This window comes from Alosa pseudoharengus, unplaced genomic scaffold (genome assembly GCF_046254945.1).
Source record: "Alosa pseudoharengus isolate Yale_2024_CS ecotype anadromous, Long Island Sound unplaced genomic scaffold, YU_APseudo_1.1 YU_APseudo_1.1_scf_15, whole genome shotgun sequence".
NCBI classification, from domain to species: Eukaryota; Metazoa; Chordata; class Actinopteri; order Clupeiformes; family Clupeidae; genus Alosa; species Alosa pseudoharengus.
Genome location: NW_027468620.1, coordinates 26,853,870 through 26,873,328, shown reverse-complemented (window position 1 = coordinate 26,873,328; position 19,459 = coordinate 26,853,870). Strand labels below are relative to the sequence as shown.

The following is a 19,459-nucleotide window of genomic DNA, read 5'->3' as shown; positions in this document are numbered from 1 at the left end:
TTGTTGCTTTACTTTTCCTTGAGAAAATATGGCTGTTCAATCGGAATAGGAACGGAGTAGGCTACACCACCCCTTTCATTCCGATTAAAATTCTAATCGGATCTGCGTTTTTATTCCGATCAAGGTGTTTATATGTGTCATTTTATTCTGATTGAGCCGTTTTTCTGATTCTAATGGGAATGAAAGTGTCCATGTAAACCCACCTAGAGATATTACTTTCACTATGCCCTGAAAACTGAGTAGGATGAACTTTATTTCAGATTAAATAATAATGTCAGATAAAACTCAGTATAGTCTTGTAGCTGTCATGCAGGTGCAATCATGATGAATGTATGAATTCATATTGTATGAATGGGATATCCAAAAAGACTCACAGCTGGCATGGCACATGGGAAAGTGCATTATATAATCTAAAATTCTAAATGTTCTTATCACATAAAAATGCATTATATAATCTTATTTAAAACATTCTTATTGTATAAATATGTTGTTGTCACTTGTCACCCATAAAGCCATAGGAGTGGCAGTAAGCATCTCAAATGATTCCCTGCGGTGCTCTGTCATGGTGCTCCACAGGTGTGCATAGAGACCTACATGTCCAGCTGCCACCAGAGAAGCATCAACACAGCTATCCGAGCCACACTCAGTCAGATACTGGGAGATCTGACACTGCAGCTGCGCCACAGACAAGAAGGGGTGGTGAGTACTCACACACACACACACACACACACACACACACACACACACACACTGAAAAATTATGTGGATTGTGTGGAATGTGTTTGATGTAAATAAATACATTTGTACTTCTATTCATACAGGGAGTAGATGGGGAAGACCTACCAGCACAGCTGTCCCAGCGAAAAGGTACAGTAATTTCCAGTGTATAAACCGCAGGACCGTGTTTTATGCAAGTTAAAAAAACAAAACCATATTAATACCATATTAACTGCTCCTGTGTATTAACCTCATAGCTGAAGAAATTTTGCAAAATCATTGTATAAGCCGCGGCTAATAGTTGGGAAATTACGGTAGTCAAGATCACATGTAGTTGCACAGTGTTTTTACAGTTCTGTGTAGTTACACAGTGTTTTTACAGTTCTGTGTAGTTACACAGTGTTGTTACAGTTCTATGTAGTTACACAGTGTTGTTACAGTTCTGTGTAGTTACACAATGTTGTTACAGTTCTATGTCTGTACAAGCTTTAGATCACTTGTAGTACTGTTGATCGTGTGCACTCATGCAGTATACTTTAGTTTTGTTGTGTATCTGCTGCATATAGCCTTCTGTACTGCTGTTACTCCTTTGTGCCTACAGTATATCCTGTAGCGCATGTGTACTTAGCAGCTACCCTGGATTCGATCCTGTTCAGGTCTGGTGCTGAGGCTGCAGATCCGTTGCTGTATCATTTCCCTCGTCAGATGCTATCTGGGCACCTGTGTTCTGTCTCTCACAGTGACCTTTCACACCAATGGCATCTAGAAGTCAGCGACAGCCCGTTTTAGAGGCAAAGAAGAAAGAGTGGGGATTAATGTAGATTCCTTACCAATACTGACAATATTATGATGATACAACATAACAACTCTCATATAATCGTATCACAGTCACAACTAGTTTATGTGGAAAGGACGATTTTGCTTGTTTGGCTATTACACTGCATACGTCCAGCTATAGCAAGACTGTAAGTCCCTGACTCAGATTTCACTTGCTTAATGAGCAGCAAACAAGGTGAGCTTGAGCTTGGCAGAGCTATGTGTACTAATGTGTGCTAATAGCTCACGGGTGTATGTTGCCTGCAGTAGCAGTAAGTGATAATCACGCCACTTGTAGGGGGGTGTTGGTGAAATATGGCTTGAGAAAACACTGAGGTAAATAGCATTCATATCTTTTATCGAGCCACTGAGAGGTTGATATGATTTATATACAAATAGCCTTCGGCAGCCCCCTTCTCACCTCAACACACGCAGCAGAAATAACTCCTCTGCTGCTGATAATGGCCACATTCAGGGGAGCGTGAGTGAACCCAGTCTACAAATCTCATCTTGTGAAGGCCAGGAGACAGAGACCATCACCATCAAACTGAGAGGAAATAAAGCAGGAGCACTTACACAGTCCAAATCTGTAGATCCGCCAACCCTCAATTAAAAACTCTCAGCTAAATGCATGAAACAGAGATTGTTATACTCCAGGGGAAGTTTGCACATATGGCAATGGAGGAGTTGACCATTCTAGGAATAAATTATTCATGAGGGGCTGTGTACTTGGTAGTCAGTTGCCGCCATTCGCCATCAATACTGAGTAGGGAAAATGTTGCATGTAAAACAAGGCAAATACTGAAATACTGCTTGTGCTTGTGTTTTTATGTGATCCAGATCTCTCCCCCACCACTGAAGCACTGTACGAAGATGTCGTGACTGTCCTCACGGTATTCTGTGAAAAGCTGGAAGGAGTTGGCAAGTAAGCAGTGCTAACACCATTGACCTCTGGTGCTTACATAACACAGTCTTACTGTAGTCTCTCAGCTTGAGCCTGCACACTGTCTCAGAGTTGCCCTATTCAGTGAACATCCGTTGATGAACATGACATGATAGATGACCATTTCAGAAAGTGTCAGAAAGGTTCACATTTTTTGTTGATCTTGCTCAGTCATTTTTACAAAAACATTCCAAGTACCAGTATTGTAGTAGTTAGTTAGTGTAAGTAATTAGTTGTGTGTGTGTGTGTGTGTCTTTGTTTGTGTGTGTGTGTGTGTGTGTGTGTGTGTGTGTGTGTGTGTGTGTGTGTGTGTGTGTGTGTGTGTGTGTGTGTGTGTGTGTGGTCGTGTGTGGTCTTTTCTTCGGTCTGCCTGCACTTTGTCATTGTTTTATGCCCTGGGAAGTAGTTGTTTTTACACAGACAGATTGATTTTGCTTTATTTGCAGTGAGAACCAGCTGCTGCAGTTACTCTATTTGGAGTGCATTCTGTCCATGCTCAGCAGCTGTCCTCCCACAATGCACCTGAACCGCGGCTTCATGGATCTCGTCTGGTAAAACACACACTTTGTTTTTGTTTTTATTTTTACTTTTATTACTTTCATAACATACAGCAGTGTCTACAATACATGCTAATGGTAGAACTGTTGTATATAACATGTTCATTTTTATAAATATTCATGTACAGCATGAGCCAGACAGAGTCTCTATGGCTGTACATGACTGATCTATTTAGACTCCTTTAGACTGATCTATAGAGTACTCCTTTAATGCAGCTACCCCAGCTGATGGTCTTACCCAGGAGGGTCATCATGTTTTTATTACCCTGCACTGAGAATGAGATCATTCCAACATAGTCCCTCTCAGTTATCAGGAAGAGTGAGAGAGATAATGGAGACATATTATAAGGACACATAAAACCGACCCTCAGAATAGATAGATAGACAGACAGAACCAGAAGACTGTTAACAGAACCACACAAACCACCCACTATGCACATCCAATGCGTTGTACTATGCACATCCAGTGCGTTGTGTATATGTGTGTCTTCTCCACATATGGCCTAAATGCACATCTTTAGACACTAAGGTATGAGCTACACGCGTAATTGAAGTGTTCTGTTCGTGTAGCGTCTGCTGCAACAATTAGCTGCCACTATAATCAATGGAAGTAGCTAGACCAGACGTGATAGCGGCACGTACGTTTAGAAAAAAATAGACCATTCATTTAAAATGGATTTTACGTGTCGCGAACGGAACGCTTCAGTTACGCGCCTGGTGTAGCTCATACCTAAGCACCAGAGGGGAACTGTGAGTGTGAGGGATAGGACCAGAGTGGTGCAGTCAGACTGAAACCCTGCTGATCAGTAAAGTCCCCACCCCTGGGTTTCCCCTCGCCCTCACAGGAAACAGCTTTGTCCATCACTGGTGGTGATCATGGGGAACCCCGTCAATGACAAAACTATCACCTCCGCCCATGGGGGAGGGGGCGCGCAGGAGTCGGAGATGTCGGCGTCCGGGGGCGGCGCGGGCGTGACAGACCAGGGCCGCGGCTCAGGCTGCTCGTCCAGCGCCCCGGCCATGATCGGGCCCGTAGTGCGGACCATCTGCTACGTGGCGGCCGAGCTGGTGCGTCTGGTGGGCTGCGTGGAGTCCATGAAGCCCGTGCTGCAGTCGCTCTACCACCGCATCCTGCTCTACCCTCCGCCACAGCACCGCGTGGAGGCCATCAAGATCATGAAGGAGGTGAGGGGTCAGCAGGAGGCCAGAGGGACAAAACACATAGAATCATACACACGGCAACACTATAGCAGAGAATCATACACACGGCAACACTATAGCAGAGAACATTACACACGGCAACACTATAGCAGAGAATCATACACACGGAAACACTATAGCAAAACTATAGCAACTCACACATTTTCTGCTCAAAATGCTTTTCCTTTGATGATTTTGCAACTGGTAGGCACTTTATTGAAAGCTTCTAGCAGTCTGTACTGATGTGCCATCTAAAGTTATTATCAAAAGAGTTTACCAGCTTGACACAAGTACATAGAATGAAAGCCAGAGTCAGGAAGTGTTTATCGTTAAGTTATTTGCATTTGAGGCATAATGCCACTGAAAACCTGGATGTGATCATTATTTTGTTTTCTTGTACTGCAGATCCTTGGTAGTCCTCAGCGTCTGTTTGACCTGGCTGGTCCGTGTGTCATTGAACCAGAGACCAGGAAGAGGTCCTTTTCCAAGAGGAAGTCCTATCTTGACCTCCTCAAACTGTAAGCCCCCTGCCAGACACACATTTCTCCCTCCGCTGAAAAGCACTTAAAAATGGATGCACTTTTCTAAAAACCGTTGAATAGCAGTGCCTTTTGGTTTGTGAAAATGAGCCATGCTTTATTTCTATTCAGCGCTCTGCTGTTGATCCCAGCATCTCCTAGTCCTGCCCCCAAGGCATATTACTTGTTGAGTGTCTTAAATCTACTTTATGTCTCTGTGTTCTCTTAAATATAAAATCAAAATAATTTGTTCTACACAACTGTTGCACACACAGTGCCTTTTGTCCATGATTAACTGTACAATTTGTTCTGGAATTCTCTGTGTCTCTGTTGTGTGCTGCTGTGTGGGTGTTATCAGGGTGATGGATGGCATGACGGAGGCCTGTATGAAGGGTGGCATCGAGGCGTGCTACTCCTCTGTCTCGTGTGCCTGTGCCCTGTTGGGGGCGCTAGACGAGCTCAGCCAGGGCCGTGGGCTCCAAACGGAGCAGGCTCGTCTGTTGCTGCGGCGGCTGGACGAGCTGAAGGACAGTCCGGAGTCCACTCGAGAGTCCATGGAGGTGAACGAGGCTGACTTCCGCTGGCAGCGCCGCATCCTGTCGGCCGAGCAAGCCGCCTGGGAACCGCGCGCCAGCGAGCGGAGCCCCGACATCAGCATCAGCGTCACCACGGAGACGGGCCAGACCACGCTGGAGGGGGAGATGGGACAGACCACGCCGGAGGAGGAGTGCGGGGAGGAACCGCGGCTGGCATCGCCGGCAGCCTCGTGCGGTGGGACAGCTCCCGATGCAGAGGTGCCGGCGGCCGGACGCGAGCCAGCCCCCGCCACCACGGCTGCCACCGAGCCGCCGGACGTGGTCCAGCGGAGCCACGCGTTGGCCTACCCGGACATCACCAACTTCCTGTCAGTGGAGTCCCGCACACGCTCCCATGGGGGCGGTGGTGGCAGTGGTGGTGGTGGTGGTGGTTCGCGCTACAGCGAGAGCAACTTCAGCGTGGATGAACAGGACCTGTCGCGCACAGAGTTTGACTCGTGTGACCAGTACTCCATGGCAGCCGAGAAGGACTCGGGCCGCTCGGACGTGTCGGACATGGGCTCGGACAACGGCTCGCTGGCCGACGAGGAGCAGACGCCGCGCGACTGCCCAGGCCATCGCTCACTGCGCACAGCCGCGCTCTCGCTCAAGCTGCTCAAGAACCAGGAGGCCGACCAGCAGAGCGCACGCATCTTCGTGCAGTCGCTCGCCGGCCTGCTGCCGCGCCTCCTCACCATGCAGAGCTCGGCCGAGGTGGACAGCACACTCCAGAACTTCTCCTCCACCTTCTGCTCCGGACTCCAAGCAGGTAACTTACAGCTCTGCACTTGGGACCGCTCCATTTCAGAAGCTGTACACTCTTGTCCTTTTGTGGTTCTTGGTTTTTATGAGAGTAAAACTTTTTTGTATTTCATAATCCTAGGCTCAGGGCTCCATAGCTATCATTTAAGCAATCATTTGTTCTAAGAACATTCAATAATCCCACAAACATGGGGGCTTCATTTAGTTTCCGATAGCAGCATAGATTTGGCTTAGCATCGGTGTGATTTAATACTAGTACCAGTACAAGCAGAGGTGTAGAAGTCCGGCTTCAGAAAGTCCTGCCACATATTTGCTTCAACCATTCACTAAACCATCTGATTCTGATTGGTACAACTCCTCAGCCAGGTAGATGAGCTAGTGAAACAGGTAGAACCAATTCATAGTAGGACTTTTACTTTCTGAAGCCACACTTTTACACCTTTTAGTAGTACAGTAATAGTAGTACAGGTTTACCTGTGCAGGTAGCACCGTACACTAGACCACATCTGGGCCAGATCTGGACCAGGTCCACACGAGCCTCTTCTCTCATTTGTGATGAAATGAGTGACAGAAGGCTGGTGTTTACTGAGGCTGAGGAGCCTGCTGTCTAGAAGGACTTGCAAACAGCGTATTAGCATTTGATATGAGGAGTGAATGTGGTTGCCATGGCAGCCACAGACGAGCCTGCCATTATGTGTCGACGTTGCCTTTCAGCGCAGACTAATTGCTCTGAGGGGTGGGGAGAGGGGTGGCATTTGGGATGGATGCAGACAGCAGAGTCCAGATGGGTTGGTGAGAACTCAAAGTCTGTTCTTAATACTGAGTGATACTGGACAGTATCCTGTACTGGACTCACTATTTTTTATGTATTCTAATTTTTAATTCATACATTGGTTAGTCAAGTCAAGTTTATTTATATAGCGCATTTCATACACAGAGGTCATTCAATGTGCTTTACATAAACAAAACCAAACAATAATAACAAATAAAAGCATAGAAGGGCAATATAGTCAAAGAATAGTTCAAAAGGTAAAGATCATAATAAAAAGAAAACATAAAACACAAGGTAAAATCATTTAAAAATAAAGAATAATTAGTAAGCAAAAACAAAGGCAAAATTGGTTAGAATTTATTATTTTTATGCCTTGCCTTTTGTCTAAATCATCTCTCTTTACAGTGTATTTGCAGAGCTTTTAAGGTTGCTTATTCATGTACTCAGGCAGTTCTGACATAATTCTGGTGATAAAGTCCTAGAGATTTAGGTCACCACAAGGGTTTGATCTAAATCTCTAAAGGAGCCTAATCAAAGAGTAGTTTTCACTGTGTCACTAAATTAATTAATTAAAGGTTGTATCAGCGATGGCGGGATAATGTCACTTCTGTTGACGTTCAAACAAAACAGAGAGCTAGCTCGCTACTCCCTCCCCCTCTCTCCCGTGCAATTGAAACTCTCCTGAACGCGCATCTCGTCGGTTATTGGTTGGAACACTTTATTTTGCCTGGTGGTGGTTGGCAACACTTGTTGGTAGCAATTGTTTTTGTATGCAGATCTCAGAGCCTTAGCTGCCTACAGAGACGCATTTTTTTGACGGCCTGCTTATGCGGCGGGAAGCTAGTGGATGGTTAGGAAAGATTAGATGAATGTTATGTAATGTTTGGGCCTTTTTTGGGCCTGCAATCGCTGATACAACCTTTAAGGCTAAATTCTGGTGGAGAAACCTTAATTGAGGTTATACCTAAATGAACTGGAGCAGCTTGTTACCATCATTCACCTCCTTACTCAGGGGGTATCCACTCTCCAGGCTTTGAGGTCAGTGAGAACCTGAGCTGTCAGGCCCTGATGAACGCAGATGGCCTTTACCTGGTGTCCTACTACGCCCTGCTGCTCAACCTCAAGCTCTGCTGCTGCGACTACTACCGCAGGAAACCCATGCCTGCTCTGATCACTCTGGTGAGAGCCTCTCTTTCCCAGGTCAGCACTTCAGGTCCACACATACATGTTTGTCAAGTGAACATTTTGCAGATAGAATAGATACTAGGGAGTATTATATAGTATGCTTTGTGTACTTTAGACTTACTTTAAAGACATCCTCTCTAGAGGAACAACAAAAACTTCTTAAAAATATGGCACTTTTATTGTGCCTTTTGACTCTGACATGTGCATACTCATAGCGTAACATGCCTGCTTGCAATTAACATATGCTATAGCATCATTACAATGCTGTTTCAGAGACTAAAGTGTCCAGCATTTGTTTCACTGCCATCAACAGTGCCTTTTTGATAAAACTAATCCTTTTTGAACAGAACTAACACAGCGCTGTTTTATCTACACTCACTGTGCTGCCATCCAGCATCCATGCCTTGATCCCAGGCATCACATACAGTATCTGTTCCCCCACAGAAAGAGTTTGTGCGTCAGATCCAGAGCAGCGGTGTGCTGGTAGTCCTCTCCCAGGCCTGGATCGAGGAGCTCTACCACCAGGTGTTAGAGCGCAGCCTGCTGGGGGAGGCAGGTTACTGGGGCTCCCCTGAAGAGCACTCCCTGCCCCTCATCACCATGCTAACAGGTAACTCAACACGGGCCCTTACATTGGAATCTGTTAATGAGCTACAACCAGAGCATGTAGATAAAAATTATATGATATGAATAAACAGTGCTAATTGCATGTTGCTCCATACAGCAAGTGGTGTTATATGACTGTTCAACAGCTCTCATGTGGGTGTGTATCCCATAAATCTTAGAACATGAGCATGTATGTATATTTATGTTCCTAAAGATATGGAAAATAATTTGGTATCAAAGCTGGTATGCATAACTTCTAAAGGAACAAAGACCTCTAGTCGTTTTACCAAAATTTCTATTTGAAGCATACTCTTCATCATTTTAAATGCCCCGTGTGTTAAGGGAAAATATGAACTTGGACATGTGTTCATTTTAGGCTGTGCTCTATCTACTGTGTAACAGATGTGTTAAAGGAGCTTGCATACTTTTTGAAATTACGTTTCTCTGGCATGATATCAAAGTGTGTTCTTCTTAGCCTGCTAGGATGACCTTTTCAACCACTGGTTTAAGAGAACTTGACATGATAGATAGAGATAGATAGATAGATACCCAAGGGGAAATTCAAGACATCAGTACAGTACAAGCACTGCTAAGGCCAGTGGAAACAAAGGTGATGTTTGAAAGGCTTATCCTCCCTGTCTAGACAATTTGGAACACCCCGCAAATTGATCCATTGTTTACTGTCTGGATGTCTCCTAATTTCTGCGGGCGGCAGTGGCTCAGGAGGTAGAGGAGCTGTCCAGCAACTGGAAGGTTGCCAGTTCGAGCCCAAATCCTCCTGACCCTGTCGAAGTGTCCTTGAGCAAGACACTAAACCCCAGTGCTCCCCATGAGCAGGTGGGCGCCTTGCATGGCAGCCTCAGCCATCGGTGTGTGTGTGAAGGGGTGAATGTGAGGCATGATATTGTAAAGCGCTTTGGGTGCTCAGAGGAGTCGTTTAAAGCGATATATATACCATAAATGCAGTCCAGTTGCCATTCTATGTTTTTATCTGTATCCCTCTCCCATACTTTCTCTCCATCTCTCTTCTCACTCCATTCTCATTTTCTTCCTCTTCTTGCCCTTTCCCTTGCTCTCTCTGTCCCTCCTTCCCATGCCCTCCCTCTCCCTTCTCTCTCTGTCTCTGTAGACATTGATGGTCTTGGCAGCAGTGCCATAGGGGGGCAGCTGATTCGCAAGGCCTCCACACAGTCACCCTTTCTCTGTGACAAGAGTGGCAGTGACACCATGATGGCAGGTTGGTTAGAGAAGCCCTCCTTATCCACACACACACACACACACACACACACACACACACACACACACACACACACACACACACACACACACACACACACACTTGCATACTGATGTAATAAAGACAGACAGATGCACACATCCACAAATACACATGGACACACAGATGTGCACACAGATCTATATACCCAGGGATGGTCAATATTTATGATATACATGTATTTGAAAAGCGTATTTTAAATTAAAAATAGTATTTTCTAATTTGTATTTTATTGGGTTGAAGCAAATGGCTTTGTATTTTGTATCATACTATATATATATATAGGTGTGTATTTTTGTATTTTTTTTAAAAATACTGCCAACATTTTTTGGTAAAACCAATACTTTTGGTGATGTGATGACATCATAACAATGAATGTAGCTTCTGATGGTTGCTGACTTGTCCAGACCTCTTGTGATCAGAATATTGAGATTCAGGAAGATGATTCAGTGCAAGATAAGTAACATCTAGGTTGCCTGCACACACACACACAATACACTCCCTCTTACACCAACCTCAAGTTTCTTGAGAACTTTAATAATCTGTTTCTTGATAACTTGAATCGTTCAATCTTGATGTTGATTGACATGTTGCAACTACATGTCAACTGTGATGTCATACTTATGCCCCTTGGCATCACTATAACACCATTTAGCACTTAAAACCCAATTAAAAATGTCGTGATCCAGATCCTTCCAGATCAACACCATTACACAGTGCAATATCAAGCAATATGGGCATGCATCAACAATGAGAGACTTTGTACCACTTGACAAGTTCAGTTGTGACTTTTTGAGTGCATCTCTGATACAGTATTTAGGCTATGAGATGTAACAGGCAGGTCAGTTGATCTGTTGACTGTTTGCAGGTTATGGCATGTCTCGTAGGCAGAGAAAAGCTGTTGCTCTCAAACACTGTCTACTTAATCAACAGAGTCAGTATACTGACGAAGGAATAGATTAAATAGACAGATATGGAGGGTTTACAAAGTGATTTCATGCTCCATTTAAAGTATTTTTAGTATTTTCAAAATATAATCACACACGCATACACACAGACAGACACACAGAAATCCTTTGGGTTATGCGGTTGGAAAAGCTGTATCCACTGGTTATCTTACCTATCTCCAGGTATGGTGTTTGCGCGCTACATCCTGACGGGCTGCTGGAAGAACCTGATCGACACGTTGTCGGCGCCCCTGACAGGCCGCATGGCGGGCAGCTCCAAGGGCCTGGCCTTCATCCTGGGCGCCGGTGCCGAGGGCGTGAAGGAGCAGAGCCAGCGCGAGCGCGATGCCATCTGCCTCAGCCTGGACGGCCTACGCAAGGCTGCCACCCTCAGCTGCGCGCTAGGTAACGCGCCGCCACGGCAACGCGCCGCCACGGCAACGCGCCGCCACGGCAACGCGCCAAGGCTATGTGCCACTGTGACCTTATGTTATCTGTGACTAAACTCTCATGTATCTCATGATACTGTTATTTGTTCTTGTCAAGGCTGAATAAAAGATCAGACTTAAAGTTAGATGCACTTCCTGTCGGCATGGGGGAATGATCTGATATATCAAGGTTGTGCACCTTGGCAGGCTGTCAGCCAATGGCATAGCAGCAGTATTCCTAACACAATATTCAGATGTTATTTCTAATGTGTGAAATGTAAAATGTGTTAGAGCAACTACGTATGAGTGATCAAAGCGCTGAATAAGTGTGTATGTGTGTGTGTGTGTGTGTGTGTGTGTGTGTGTGTAGGTGTTGCTGCCAACTGTGCATCAGCTCTTGCTCAGATGGCTGCAGCCTCCTGTGTCCAGGAAGAGAAGGAGGAGAGAGAGGCAACAGAGATGGGGGATGCTATTACTCAAGGTACACACACACACACACACACACACACGTGCAGTACATAGTTACACACATACACAAACATATACACAAATGTCCGCACATCCAAAGGCACAGAGGCTCACATACTCACACCTGATTACTCACACTCCTTAACTTACATGGTCAAGATGGTTAAACCTCCCAATACACAAATCTCCATGTCTTCATATGCACATCTCCTTGTGATCATATGCACACTCCATGTCTTCATACACAAATCTCCATGTCTTCATACACACACTCCATGTCTTCATAAACACACCATGTCTTCATACACACATCTCCATGTCTTCATACTGTATGCACATCTCCATGTCTTCATACACACATCTCCATGTCTTCATACTGTATGCACATCTCCATGTCTTCATACACACACTCCATGTCTTCATACACACACTCCATGTCTTCATACACACATCTCCATGTCTTCATACACACATCTCCATGTCTTCATACACACACTCCATGTCTTCATACTGTATGCACATCTCCATGTCTTCATACACACACTCCATGTCTTCATACACACACTCCATGTCTTCATACACACATCTCCATGTCTTCATACACACATCTCCATGTCTTCATACACACACTCCATGTCTTCATACTGTATGCACATCTCCATGTTTTCTCTCACTCCCTCTGCAGTAAAGCAGCGTATGGAGCAGAAGCTGGAGCAGATGTCCCGTCCGCAGGGCGTTCGTCTGCACACGGCCCACGTCCTCTGCATGGACGCCATCCTCAATGTGGGGCTGGAGATGGGAAGCCACAACCAGGACTGCTGGCCTCACGTCTTCAGGTAGGCTAAGCGCCAGGCATCGCCACGGCAACAGTGCCACAGAGCCTGTGTGGTCATTCATTCTAGGAAAGGTTGGTAGCACTTTGGGGTTAGGTTATACTGTTATGCAAAAGAGAAGAAACCATGACGATGTCATGAAGATATGGCGTTATTTTCTTGTTAGGCAGACTGTTTATATTGAAGACTTGAGGTCTTATAATAGAATAGACCACTGTGTAAGTTTATATTCACAGGTAAATATCTTTTAGAGGGCTTCCCACATAGATTTTTTCCATATTATTGAAAGAGTTCAAAAAGCTACTTTGTACCTAAGGTGTTCCTGACAGGTGAGAGTGTTTGGGACACTGAAGCACCTCTTCTGCTAGCTATCATACCAGTAAACAAGCTCTCTTTTTCAAAGTCTGTACAGTGTATGTGGACATTAGTACGAGTGACAGACATTCCAGATGAAATGTTTATTATAACAACAGACGTCTCGTTTCTTGCGCTCCTGGGCAGGGTGGTGGAGTACATCAGCTCCCTGGAGCACACCCACTTCAGCGACAGCAGCAGTGCCCAGCCCCACCTGGCCATCACGCAGGCCCAGCAGGCTGTGGACATGGGCCTGGAGCCAGACGGCGAGCCCAGCCCCGAGAGGGAGCCGGGACTGGGGCTGAGTCAGCCGGTCATCCAGCCTCTGTCCATTCCCGAGCTGCTGAAGGAGGGCGGCCGCGGGAAAGGTCTGGAGCTGAGAGGGGGGAGCCTGCTCACAGGCCCCAGCGCAGCCAAAGCTGTGTGTACACTCTCCACGCAGGCCGACAGGTGAGTCTCTGTGGCCAGTGTGGGCTGGAGCAGTGGAGGGCATGGTGTTTGTCTTTGTGTTCTACCATATTATTTTCACATTAGGCTTTTTCCTCTAGTTTTCTTTTTTTCTTTTGGTATTCTTTCCTTGCTTTATTTTATGATTTACTACCATTTCCTGGTTAAATGTTATGAAATGAATGTTTCCTTTTACTCTCTCAGTCCATTTTTATTGTCTCTCTCTCTCATAGTCAGTTTTGATCTTCCCACCCCAGACAATGTGTGCTCTGAGAGTCTGAGAATCTTTTTTTACAGCCTCATGTAAATATCAACACTGTCAGCTCCTGTTATCTCATTTTCTTGTTGTCCTTGGCTTTTTTCTCTTTTCTTTTAAAGACCTGAATGATATGTAGTGATTATATTCCCATAAGTATTCACTCATTTATTCCTGACCTCATTCACACAGAAATGAAACTAAATGAACAATGTATTAAATAATTGAACTGTAAGTCCATCAGTTATGTAATTTTAAGGACATTCTTCTATTTTAGAATATGTCATGTCAGGACAAAATGAAATCCACTGCATAATTTGACCTACACATGTTGATTGATTTGAAGATGTGTGCAAAACAATAGCACCATAAGACTTGTTGCGCAGCAGTATTTTTCAGTACTACCAACAAATGGCCAATAGATGGCAGTTGTGAGCATAGACTTAAAACCACCAGAGTGAGTCCTAGAATAACACTTGTATTAGATGTGCACTTAACCCCTTAGTTAACAGATTGTACACTAAGTGGATGGTATCAGTTTAATCCTGGGTACATACTGTATGGGCAGACATAAAACACTTTTATAGATGCAGTCCATCTATGCGTGTCAATGGTAATAGCTGGTTAGAAGTGAGGGGGGCCTGAGTAAGGTCACTCTGTTACTGTGCTCTATTGGTCAATGGGGTTTGAATTAATTGTATGAGTTACCAACAGTGATAACATATTCATTCAAGTTCGACTTTTAAAATTGATTTAATTTGGGGGCCCCCACCACCTTGACGCCATCAGTAATATTAAATGCTGTATGATCATTCACATCAGTGGTGATCCTAGACTTTGATTGACCCTCCACACACACACACACACACACACACAAACACACACACATAGAAAGTGATGTCTTATGTCATAGGTTTCTATTTCATATTTTGGAATTCATATAAACTTTATATCTTTTTTAAATAATGTATAGTATTTTATGATCTGCATAAATACTAATGGCTAAACATATTTAGTTATGTTATTTATATTTACATATTGATATTTAAATTATTAGACTACATTTGTCTTTATTGTCATCACATTTGTGGTGTGTATGTCTAATTGAGTGCCTGTCCCTTTAAGAAGAACTTGAACGTAATTAGCTTTCAGTCTCACGGTATTAAGTTAGTAGGCCTAAATCAGAGGGCAAACATTGTAAGTTGACATATATTTTATACATCCCCAGCCAAAAGTGAGGGGGACGATTGCCGTCTCTTTAAAACTGCGTATCCCCCGTGTCACCAGCACGTCTGCATTATAGGCTTCTCCTGCCTGTTGCAGTGTGCATTTCAATGCGTGTGTTTCATTGAACTGAATTCTAGAAAGGATAGGCTGGACTAGAGGATACAAAATGATCAGGCAACACTGAATACCAACCAGAGTGGTGGTCAGTGATATGCATCAGGTTAATATGCAGATTATAGTTTTGTCATCCGAGTTCAAATCTCATAATTGAACTTTTTTTTTTTTATTTATTTGCTGGCATTCATAATCCTGCATGTGCTAGAGACACTTCAGTTAGAGGCAGTAATCAGTGAAACGTATGTAAACTTAACCATGATACTTTGAAGGCCTAAGTAAACAGCTTGGGCAATGTAGCAAGATAACACGGTAGCCGGATACCACGATCAGCCGTGTTAACCTGCTACAAATAGGCTACAATAACATATACTAGGTAACCTCTTTAGCAAATTTCGCTGTGAACTGTCAGCTGGTTCGTGGCGCAAGCACGTAGCCTAGATGTCAGGTTATCATACAGTACAAGCAGTTTAATCTAGTAGAGGTTGGAGACCCACGTGGAGTTTATTTAGTTTTACTTTTGGTGGCATATTCATGGTCCAGCGCATGCAGCCTACTACAGACAACCTGACAGTTCCAGCACCGACACATCGTCTTGTAAACCTTTATTAAACAACAAAGTGGAGCAAACATTTTAATTTTAACTTAAACTTAAACAGACGAATCTGCGACCAGATATCAGAGGCTGAATCATCAGCTGAACACTTCTGAGTGATGTATATTTAATTCAAAGTGAGAATTTAATTCAAAGAATTTAATTAAATTCTGGCTACTATAGGGAGCCAATGGAGAGTAACTAGGAGAGGAGTTACATGTGTCCTCTTTGGCTGATTGAAGACCAGACGTGCTGCAGCATTCTGAATCAGATATGATGTCACACAAGTCAGTGTATGGTTCTATGCTCTTCTATGCTTAGTCATTTGCAGTCCTCCAAGAACTGATACAATATCCTTTACCAGTGATATGCAGGGCCAGGTTTTTCAAAAAAATTAATCTGGATTAAAATGATCCGGATTTGGAAATCCCATGTTTCGCTATCCAGGATCACCTGATCCATCTTACTTTTATGCCAGTTTTTTAAAGGAACATTGGATTGGATCACTGTGATTGGGATTGGATCAAATACCGAATTTCAGGATTACCAAATCCCGTTTACCAGAGCTTTAAATGAAACCAACAGTTTAGCCTACTGGTTAAGCATAAAAGTTACATCTAAAATACAGCTTGCCACAAATTGCTATTGTTTATTTTAATTTGAAGAAACAGAAACACTTGTCACTGTCCAATAGTAAAAAAGGACTGTTTCAATCGTTGGAAAAATAATATCAATAAACATGATATCACAAAAATGATTTTGTGACCATTCGTTTAAAAAAAAAACTGATTTAGTTAAGATCGAAAGATCACAACTGAATACACCATTCTTATGATCCTTCGGTATCAGGATAATCTTGTTTATTTGGATCAAATAAATAATCCAAAACCAAGTTCAAAAATTTTAAAAACCAAAGGGCAGGTTTAATCCAGGTGTAAGATCTGATTACATGCTCTGATCTTAGTTCGGAATCCCTCTTTTGGTTTTGAAAAACCTATTTCCAAGATTTGATCCTGTCCGTTATCCGAAATCCCACTAGATTACTTTTGAAAAACTGGGTCCAGGTCATGGCCAGTAATATCAATCCACTGTTGTGCTTTCAGCAATGATTTCTTCCCGAACTGTTCAGATCAGCTCTTGTGATGTACATCTAGGTTGTTTGAGGATGCTGCCAGTAAGCTGAATCTGGTGGGCCTGGTGGGATTTCTGCACCAGCTGAGAAAGGCCTCCCAGTCCCAGCTGTTTGACTCAGTGACTGAGACTGGGGACTACTCCCTCGCCATGCCAGGTAATCTCCCCATCCCACACACACACACACACACATAAAACACTCACACTGGTCAGTTTAGGGATGTGCTGGGGTGACTTGACTTAGTGTTTTTTTTGTACGTTTGAATCATCTTCTCTATTTTGAACAATCCTGCTGACCTCGTTTTTGCAATAATGCCTCTTCCCCTTTCTTCTCTTTTGTTTTCAGCCCTGATTAGAGCTTTGTTCCATGTTTTGTTCATGGTTGAAATGGAATTTAGACCCTTTTTGATAGTCAAGGGATTTTCAAGGTTGTCATTTGCTTTAGTTCTTGATTTTCCCATTCTACTCTGACCTCCCTTTGTTCTTGTTTCTTTTCTTCTATTCTCTTTTCTGTGTTTCTCTCCATCTGCTCTCCTCTCCTCCTCCTCTCCTCCTCCTCTCCTCTTTAAGGTGAAGCGAAGTCCACACAGGACCGTCGCAGTGCTCTGCACCTGTACCGGCTGGGGGAGGCCATGCTGCGTATCGTGCGGAACAAGAGTCGCCCTCTGCTGCACATGATGAGAGCCTGGAGCGTCGTAGCGCCCCACCTGGTGGAGGTAGGACACTACACTCGGTGAACACACACTTCATGGTGTAAACGCATGCCACAATTGTTTATCAAACAGTTTGTTGTTGTTATTTTTGCCAATGTTTGTGCTGGTGTTAATAGATAAAAAATATATTTCATCATGGAATACTTCTCATGTTCTTGGGTGATTCTCCAATTATGGTACTTTTCTTGTCTCTGGAAGAACTTTTTTTCTGTTTTGTTAGTCCTCACTATAAGGGAGACTTATTTTTTCTAAATCGTCTTTTTATTATATAACTTGAGGCCTTTCATTCATGGTTTTTACAATATTGCCTTTTTCTCTAAGCCAGACTTTGGATCTTCAGCCTCACTTCATTCTAAAGTAAATATTGAATTCATGTGGAATTCAATTGCAAATGATAAAATAATGCCTATTATTAATTATATTGCAACATTTACATTTTCTAATGTTTTTCATAAGTAGAAGCTCTGTCTCTTGGGTTCACTGTAATTTCTAAAACGGATCTGTTCTGGTCCTTGCTGAATCACATTTTATGCTACAAAGAATGGGGGTAGAGGAGCGCTTCTTGGACTAAAGTTTGGTTAAGTCAGAGGTTCTCTTTGGATGGGAAACTAAATGCCAAGAATCAAGAAACTCCAAGGCACTCTCTATTGAAAAAGTTAAAAAGCCTTTATTATCATGGCTTGGTCAAGTTAACCTTCTAAAAAACTCCAACGTGTTTCGGCTACATGCCTTGATGCTGATGTAAAACCCAGTTTCTAAAACTGATAATTCCGGTCCTTGATTGTGATTGGCTGAATCGCCTTCGATGCCATTGTAAAATGCAGCATAAACATACACCTTGACTGCATTTCGTTCTATATTACTGCGCTACCATAACTTGATACAAAAGTTAAACTTAAAATACTTAAAATGGGCACAATTGTTTTTTTTTTCACAATGTTTCCGGCAGAGCAGACCCTCCAATTATTGGTCCTTAGGATCAAAGTTAACAGAAAAAACACAAATAACAAGTATGGCAGAACATGTCAGGTTCAACCCATTTTATTGAGCTTTTGAGACTTTGGCTCCCCTATAGTGGTAAAAGAAGAAAAAAGTAATGAAAGTAAAACGTAGGGCATATGGTAAAATACAGAAGAATCATATAGCCAGTGGTGCACACTAACGTTAAGGAAACCTGATTGCATAATTCTATGGACGAATGGCCAGAGTTTTGACATTTATAGAATAGAATAGGTCTTTATTTTCATTGTCACAGGAACATGAATGATGCACTGACTGGAGTGCTCTCCAGTTAGTGCATCATTCATAAAAAAAAAAATATAAATACATTTGAAAAATAGTAAATAATTTTAGTGCTAGTGTAACTTATGTATATTACATATAACATCATTAGCAGCATACATAGACACACACAGTCATACACACCCAGTCATTGCATTATTCTGTCATTGTACATCCTTCATTGTATTATTACATTATCATTGCATTATGTCTTTCGGGCTTCTGGTAACTGGTTAATAAATGATGATGAGGAGGAAGTACACGTGTTCTCCTAAAACAGGGGTGGGCAACTAATTTCCCCAAGGGGCCACATGACAAACTGGGACTGTTGAGGAGGGCCGGACTCAAAATACCGAACTCAAGTCTGAACTCAATTCTGTTCAATTCTATTCTGTTCTTGTATAACATTAAGTAAATCATATGGTTTTGTTTACTAGTCGTAAGAACAGATGAAAATGTGAGGGAGACAAAGGAAAAACAGCAATAGGCCTATTTAATCTATGTCCAGTATTTAATCCTCATTCCTCAAAATGATTTTTTGACATTTTTTTCAGTTTTCAAAGACTGATATAAAAAAGTACTACAATATCTATATAATTAGGCTAGGTCATGAAAATGTGAAGGAGTCAGTACAACCGATAGGCCGTGCCACCATTTCAGAACACTCAGCAATATTTCATCATTAAATCATTACCATCATTAAATTAACTCTATGCAGAATTAGACTACGAAAATGTG

At 43.1% G+C, this 19,459-nt stretch overlaps 1 protein-coding gene across 3 annotated transcripts in view; it reads left to right on the top strand.

Annotated features, from left to right (window-relative positions):
* arfgef3 (ARFGEF family member 3) overlaps positions 1 to 19,459 on the top strand; it is a 44,386-nt gene that overhangs the window by 10,051 nt on the left and 14,876 nt on the right. Inside the window, exons 6-21 of one of the 3 annotated variants that reach the window (XM_076286072.1) lie at positions 577 to 699; positions 822 to 867; positions 2,374 to 2,458; positions 2,923 to 3,027; positions 3,879 to 4,218; positions 4,639 to 4,751; positions 5,110 to 6,095; positions 7,891 to 8,060; positions 8,490 to 8,655; positions 9,781 to 9,888; positions 11,058 to 11,279; positions 11,673 to 11,783; positions 12,456 to 12,606; positions 13,105 to 13,407; positions 16,751 to 16,884; positions 17,298 to 17,443. In XM_076286072.1, the coding sequence (XP_076142187.1) occupies positions 577 to 699; positions 822 to 867; positions 2,374 to 2,458; positions 2,923 to 3,027; positions 3,879 to 4,218; positions 4,639 to 4,751; positions 5,110 to 6,095; positions 7,891 to 8,060; positions 8,490 to 8,655; positions 9,781 to 9,888; positions 11,058 to 11,279; positions 11,673 to 11,783; positions 12,456 to 12,606; positions 13,105 to 13,407; positions 16,751 to 16,884; positions 17,298 to 17,443 (3,309 nt within the window). Of the gene's footprint in view, positions 1 to 576; positions 700 to 821; positions 868 to 2,373; positions 2,459 to 2,922; positions 3,028 to 3,878; positions 4,219 to 4,638; positions 4,752 to 5,109; positions 6,096 to 7,872; positions 8,061 to 8,489; positions 8,656 to 9,780; positions 9,889 to 11,057; positions 11,280 to 11,672; positions 11,784 to 12,455; positions 12,607 to 13,104; positions 13,408 to 16,750; positions 16,885 to 17,297; positions 17,444 to 19,459 lie in introns of all 3 variants that reach the window. The other 2 variants (XM_076286073.1, XM_076286071.1) reach the window with 2 other exon arrangements.